This window comes from Numenius arquata, chromosome 10 (genome assembly GCF_964106895.1).
Source record: "Numenius arquata chromosome 10, bNumArq3.hap1.1, whole genome shotgun sequence".
Classification (NCBI taxonomy): Eukaryota; Metazoa; Chordata; class Aves; order Charadriiformes; family Scolopacidae; genus Numenius; species Numenius arquata.
The window spans coordinates 6523515-6530918 of NC_133585.1; the positions used below are offsets into that span (position 1 = coordinate 6523515).

At 37.7% G+C, this 7404-nt stretch overlaps 1 protein-coding gene across 1 annotated transcript; it reads left to right on the forward strand.

The window, feature by feature from the left end:
- The first annotated feature begins 244 nt into the window (after nucleotides 1-244).
- On the forward strand, nucleotides 245-7010 carry SAMD8 (sterile alpha motif domain containing 8). Its single transcript, XM_074154936.1, has 5 exons — nucleotides 245-852; nucleotides 2617-2712; nucleotides 3477-3594; nucleotides 4425-4575; nucleotides 5506-7010. The coding sequence occupies exons 1-5, from the start codon at nucleotides 272-274 to the stop codon at nucleotides 5808-5810; spliced, it is 1251 nt and encodes a 416-aa protein (XP_074011037.1). The 5' UTR covers nucleotides 245-271; the 3' UTR covers nucleotides 5811-7010.
- Nucleotides 7011-7404: the final 394 nt, after the last annotated feature.

Below are 7404 nucleotides of genomic sequence, written 5' to 3' on the forward strand. Positions count from 1 at the left end.
CTCTTGATGGCTTTAAATTTCTATTTAGGAACAAGTGAGATAATCTTAATTTGGTTTTGCTTGAGTAAAAAAATGTTTTAAAAGCATTTTTGTATTACCTAACAAATTTTGTGTCTGTTTTTTAGCAGGCTCTTATATGAAAAGCCTTTGGTTAATTAAGCATCTAAAATTGCACGAAATAAGCTGACATTTCAGTAATCTTCATTAACATTCAGGTCTTCTCTCTTTCTCCAATATGTAACAGGTCAATTTTGTTGGCGGATAGTGGAGGATGATGGCAGGCAATAACCAGCTTTGCATTCGACGTTGGACCACCAAGAACGTGGCGAGGTGGCTGAAGGAAGAAGGCTTCTGTGAATATGTGGATGTTTTGTGCAATAGACACAGGCTAGATGGAATCACACTGCTGACACTCACAGAATATGACTTACGATCCCCTCCTTTGGAAATCAAAGTCCTGGGGGACATCAAAAGGCTCATGTTGTCCATCCGCAAGCTGCAGAAGCAACATATTGATGTCCTAGAAGAGCTGGGTTACAACAGTGACAGTCACGTTGGCACAGTGTGCCCAAGTGTTGGCTCGCTACAGAGCGCAGATTGGTTTTGTAACGGTGAAGTACCTCGGGACTATGATGGACCAATTACTGACTTGAATGGTGATCAGTATCAATATGCAAATGGCAAAAACAAACACTCTACGCGAAGACTGGACCCCGAGTATTGGAAGACAATTTTAAGTTGTGTGTATGTCTTCATAGTGTTTGGCTTTACATCATTCGTTATGGTTATAGTACATGAGCGAGTACCTGACATGCAAACATATCCACCTCTGCCAGACATATTTCTAGATAGGTAAGAAATTTTCTTTTAAAACAAAACAGTAACTTGATGGTTAAATATGGGCTGTCTTTTCTTCGTTCTCAAAAGTTTTGTGTGCTCTTGAAGATGCCTCTGCAAAATAGTAGTTATAGTGCAGTAAACCCTTCTGCTAAGATTGAAATGCGCATCGGTTAGATGCAGAAATTTAGTCTTCTCAGGGGAAAACAAATTGAGCTGTTGTTCTACCCAGTTTCTACTTAATTCTATATCTTTAGCTAATCACAACACAGGAATTAATTTGTCCATCCTCTCATTCTGGTAACAAGGGTGATGGTCAGCTGGCGTGGATAACCAGCCATGTGCTTTTTCTGAAATCCAGATGGTGCTTTGAAGCTTAACATGCCGTGATACAGAAAAAAAAATTAATGAAGGATTTTTTTTATCTGCCGGTGAGCAAGGAAATTGAAAGGGAATAGCATTCATACTGTATTTTTGCTGTCTCCCCACTGTCTATTTGTTGAAGTTGGTTTAGGGAAACTCCGATGTAGACTGAATAGACCAGCATCTTTTTGACCATAGAGTATATGTACTAAAACACTGGTGTGACTTATGCAGCGCATGCTCATTTTTAAAAAAAAAAATACTGCAGGTAGAAAAGAGACACAAAAGCAAAGGTGAAGTTCTAGTCATTGACTACAGATTTAATGGAGGATAAATACTCCCTTTAAGGAAGTGCACTTGTGCAATAGAGAACTTACTGCCTAGAGAGTTTTGAAGGACAAGAGAAACAGTCTTTGTGGTCTCCTTATTCCTGACAGTAATTTCCATTTTCATTAATGTTTTTCGTGAAGTCAGTAGGCGTCTAATTGTTTGAGTAAGCATGCAGAATCCCCCATAAATTTAGCTATAACTCAGCAAGGATGGACAACATCCAGCAGAGCGGAAGGAGGGGAAGGAGAACGGGAGCTATGATATTACTGGATTTTGTTCCCAGGGCACGGCTGTGGTGTTCAGTGGTCAGGATGGGGAGGTCAGAAAGCAGCAGCTTATGAAAGAAACAATGCGAGGGAATTACTACAAAGCCAGCATTTGCTCAGCACTTTGCTACCCCTTTGTATCAGGGGCAACACGAAACTATGAGGAGTAGCCTCTCTTGAAGTCTGTCAGTCTGTACTTTGGTGAAACTGCAGAGTGGAAATTGTTACTGGTGCCATATGTGTGCAAGAAAGTCTTTAAATCTTTCGAGAAGCAAGGCTAAAAGGTTTGCATACAGTGATCATCACTGAAATCTAACTTTGAAGACAATTTTTATTTTTTCTAACGCTTCTCTTTGCAGTTCTGTTTCATTACAAGTAGGATTTTAGGCTTTGCAGCATTTCATTAATTGTGTTGACATGGCATTCTTACAAGCACAAGCAGCATAATTGACATGATGCAAGTTTGTGTCAGAATGAGAAAGGTTGTTGGGAAACAACGGTGGAGGAGCACATTCTGTTAGTAAATCACACATGTAAATTAAGAGACCATACTAGAGATTTTCTTTGAAGTAGTGAATTCTTTATAAATGTCTGCTGAAAATACGTGATTAAAAGGGAAATAATGTAATCAAAAATTAATTCATTCACTATAACAAAACAATTTTTGTTTGTAGTTTAACCTATTGGCAGATTAATGCAAGTTAGTTTTGTAGTTAGAACTTTATATGCCTTTATTCTCAATACTGACTAGAAAGAAAAATTAAGCCTTTGTATTGTAAGTTAACTTTCTTGCTCCATCCCTTTTTTTTTTTTTTTTTAGCGTCCCTAGGATACCATGGGCTTTTGCTATGACTGAAGTATGTGGCGTAATTCTTTGCTACATTTGGCTGTTGGTTCTTCTACTTCACAAACACAGGTACAGTATATAAAATTCAAATTTAGTATTTGAAATTTAGTAATTCAAACTAGTGCTTTTGATTCAGCAAAAGGGCTGTAACAAGAAGTTATGATGATTGTTTAAGACTTTCCATTCAATAAGAATCTTGTAAGCTTCTAATATGTCCCTGTTAAAATGGATTAGGGAGGATTTGATCAAGAATGGGGACTTGTGAATCTTAACAGAAGAGTTATGTGAATTTACTTTTCTAGCAGATTTATATGTATTTTCCTTCAGAACATATGTATTTCAGAGATTTGTCAGTATATACTCTCATGCTATAAAAATTTTGAATATACGAAAATCCTACAAGAATGAAATTCCACAGGATGACTGAACCAGCCTGGCAGCTTGCTGCCACTGAAGGGTAGAAACCCCTTTTTTTGTGCGTGCGTATTTTAAGTTAATTTTTTACCAGTTTGTTGATTTTTATCCATTTGCCAACAGAAGGTATGAGCGCCAAAGCCAGTAGAAGCGTAACTGCAGAGGAGTGGAGCTGTACCTTTTGGTGACAGCGAGCTTGCTACAGTGTCTCACCCTGTTACGTGGAACCATACTTTCACAGTACTACTTTTTTAAAAAAAATAGTAATATATATATTTTACTGTGAAACTTGTAGCAATGATGAAGGGACTCGTGGGATTAAGTTGGGGTGCAGGGAAGTGTTTTTTATTGTAGCTTTCCTGATTTAAAAATACAATGTATTAGGATTCTTGCAATCGGGTCCTATGTGCTTTTCCTAGATCTATACTTCTGCGAAGACTGTGCAGCCTCATGGGGACAGTATTCTTATTACGTTGCATTACAATGTTTGTTACCTCACTCTCTGTGCCAGGCCAACACTTGCAGTGTACTGGAAAGGTAACAACTTCAAATGCTTTACATTATTTCTCCCGTTTCCTTTTTAAAAATTTTTTTTTATTTATTTTATTTAAGATATGATTGTTGTGACCATAATGTTAGATATGTGTTTGTAAGAACAGTGCTGTTTCTCCTGTTACCCTCCACTCCCCTTCATTAATTGCCATTATGCAGGCAAGCATCCTTAGGAGTCTTAGAAGCACTTGATGCTTTGGAGAGGAGAAAATTACTTGGGGAAGGATGTACAGAATATTTCACAACATGAACTGGGGAGAGTACATCAGGGAAGTGTACGCTTAACATACTGACTTTATAAGAAAGGCTGAAAGTGGAGTAATCACTTCTCTGTCACATTTTTGAAGAAACAAAAAAAAAAACCAACCAAAAACCCAACAACAAACCAACAAAACCCCCAAACACTATTATTATTTCCCCTCTTCTAATAAGGGATATTCCATAGAACATGGGATTCTATGGTTTTATACCAACTTTTAGGTGGAAGAGGTTTGAGCTGAATATATTGAAAGCTTGACAATGACACACGGGGAGGTTGAATACGGCAGACTCTGTGTATAAATCACTTCCAATAAAATACTTCCTTTAAATTCCAGTATTCATCAGAGGTATGATGAATACAATTAGTAATTGTAGTTACTAATGTGACTCACTGCTACAATAAAACCAAAAGATGTACTAACCTGCATTTGAATGTAAGACCCAACATGATAAATGGTATTAAACATACATAGTGGGATACAGCTAACTTTAAGGACCTACTGTCTGGGTGGTGGGGTTGGAACTTACTAACGATTAACGTTGCTGTCTTTTAGTTGTATGGCAATGTTTGGGCAAAACTCCAGCGGGCATTTGCAATATGGAGTGGTTTTGGAATGACTCTGACTGGAGTACATACGTGTGGAGATTATATGTTCAGTGGCCACACTGTTGTCCTGACCATGCTCAACTTCTTTGTCACAGAATGTAAGTACAGAGTGTCAATACTTAAATGTCCTTAAGCGTTAGGAATATGTACTGCTTGCTGTCAATCAAGGGTGCAAGAGTGTAAATACTTAAATGTCCTTAAGTATTGAGAATCTCTGCTGCTTGACCTCCTCAAAAAGTTCAGAGTGTAACGCTAGAGCAAACAAATATAAATTCAGATTTCTGTGCTCTTCCTCAGGTTTGTGACAGTTCCCTTGCAGAGAGGAAGGATGAATAGGGCACTTGGGAAAGAACACGAGCCAAGAAAATTAGAGCGGCTTCTAGCTTGCTACTGGGAGAATATGAGGGAAGATATTTATGGTTGTCTGTTCCTGTACCCTTCCCTAGGTATCTGCCACTGGCCTGTCAGGCGAAATACCAGGCGAGGTGGCTGTACACTTAGTATCATCCATAAAGCCAAAATGCCAAACCTCTTAATGAGTGAGAGCATATGAAACAATAGTACTCCTCTATAAATAAGTGTGATTTGATACATAATCTAGTAAGCTAAGCTAATTAGAGTTCACCTATGATGGAATAATTGCAGTAACAGAATAATGTATGCTTTATCACATATTTCCCCTTATTATATGGAAAAGGCAGGATTTTCACTAAAAGAAGTTGGTTGAACAAAGAATTCTGCTTTGCGTGGTCCTTAGCCATTTTAGGATGCTCTATTAATTCAGAAATGCATAATAGCTGTATTTGTAAATGAAGTCATGAAGCGATAGATGTTTATAACTTGTGTGGTTGTTTTCATTGGATTTATTGGACCTGTAGATGTAAACAAAAATTCCAAGTGAAGACAGTAACTTCCTCACATGCTTCCATGAAAAATCTGTATGAAAACTTGCAATGTCTAGGCCGGGATTTCATAATGACCCAGATTTTTGAGACATTCAAGGTGAGTCCCTCTCTGTTTTCTCCTAGATACGCCAAGGAGCTGGAACTTCTTGCATACTTTATCCTGGGTCCTGAATCTCTTTGGAATCTTCTTCATTTTGGCTGCACATGAACATTATTCTATAGACGTCTTCATTGCCTTTTACATCACTACCAGACTCTTCCTGTATTACCACACGCTGGCTAATACTAGAGCGTATCAACAGAGCAGGAGAGCAAGGATCTGGTTTCCGATGTTTTCTTTTTTTGAATGCAACGTTAATGGTACTGTTCCCAATGAGTATTGCTGGCCCTTTTCAAAACCTACTATACTAAAAAGATTGATTGGCTGAAGAGTGTGGGAGTCAATTCAGATTTTTGTGAAGTGTTATGACTAAGATCCTACAAGGCTAGCCGGGGGGGGGAGGATGTAAAGTAACATTTTTTTCGCTCTCTGATTTCCTCCTCGTCTTGTTTCTTAGATTCTTAGCCATATAATGGGGTTCCCGTACATCACAGGGATGTGTTTTGTTTTCTCGTTGCTTTGATAGAAAACAATGCAGGGACAGGTAAAGGCTGTCAGTGAACCATGACTATGAGGCAGAATATTGCTGCCCTTAGTAAGGTTCTGTGTGAATGTTTAAGTAACTGTAACCTCAAATATGTGCTTGTACCGAGTATAATATGCCCTTTACAGGTCCAAATAATCTCCGTTACCTGACATGCCGGCCTTTACATATACTGACTAAAAAATTAAAACTTTATGAAGATTTTCTTTGAAAATGGTCATAAATGTGATTCTCAAACAAACTCTGTGTATACTTAAGGATTGAGGAGTACTGTGTCATAATGAGGAAAGCAGTATAGTTCCTTGCTAAAAGGGTCTCTTAACTGTTATTTAACAAGTCTTAAAGTATAATTGACGGTATAAATGGTCTGTGTACAGGTTGCCAAAAATGAGAGTCTGCCTTGTGGCTATGCAGTGATGATGATTTTTTAATGAGAGCTTATTTAGTCTAGTCTATCAGTTGTCTACATGGTTGTTCTAGCACTTGGAAGTTTTCCCTTTTGTGTTTAAATAAATGAGTTAAAGTAAATGCTACATCCAATGAAAGTAAATTTAGCGTTAGTGAGTTTAAAGCCACAAAATAACTTTTCTGTGTGGTTTTTAATTGCTTTATACCCAAACCTGTGCATGCTTTTTAGGAGCAGCTCTTTAACATTGGAAAAACAGAACAGTTATCTTCATATATCTTACTGTCCCATAAATGGATGGGGAAAATGCATGTAGTAACTCTTTCAGGAAAAGTAATAATAGTGAGTATTGGAAATAGTGCTCATATTGATATATGTTTTAGCACTCTGGTGTCAACAATATGGTGAATGTGTCTGGATATATATATACACAGTATATTTGTTTATATATATATATTTAAAAACACACAGAGTATATGTTCTTCTAACAAATGTGAAAAGAGACTAGTTCTTAAATTAAGTTGCTCATTTACTACACTCAGAAAGTACCATAAGCAGTTGAGTTTTGGTTGTTTTTCAAAAAAATAAATAAAAAAGAACGACAACAACCCCCCCAAAAAAAGCCCCAAACCAACACTCTGAGTCCATAACACGTGAGCAAGGGTCACGCCGTTGGTGATCCCTTATGCATGCAGTGGTTTGTAAGGGGACAGTGCTAACATTGGCTGTAGGGACTTGCAATTAGATTTATGCTAGATGGAAACTGATAGGCAAAAGGTGAAAATCATAAAAAATGGTGTAGACCTTTTAATTTGGTTACTGCAGTTCCAGAATAGGTGGTGTGTGCAAAAGGTAGTGCAAGTCAGCCTTGGAAAGTCACTGGAAGCATTTCCAGCTTGGTACAAGCTGACTTAATGGCCACAATGTACTTGTGTTTGCCTGGAAAATAATCCCTTTGGAATTTTGCAAGAG

Excerpts from the sequence above, each read along its gene's own strand:
- SAMD8 (XM_074154936.1), top strand. The coding sequence starts at position 272 with ATGATGGCAGGCAATAACCAGCTTTGCATTCGACGTTGGACCACCAAG. Across the intron at positions 853-2,616 it reads CCAGACATATTTCTAGATAG|CGTCCCTAGGATACCATGGG; the intron begins GTAAGAAATTTT and ends TTTTTTTTTTAG. Across the intron at positions 2,713-3,476 it reads CTTCTACTTCACAAACACAG|ATCTATACTTCTGCGAAGAC; the intron begins GTACAGTATATA and ends TGCTTTTCCTAG.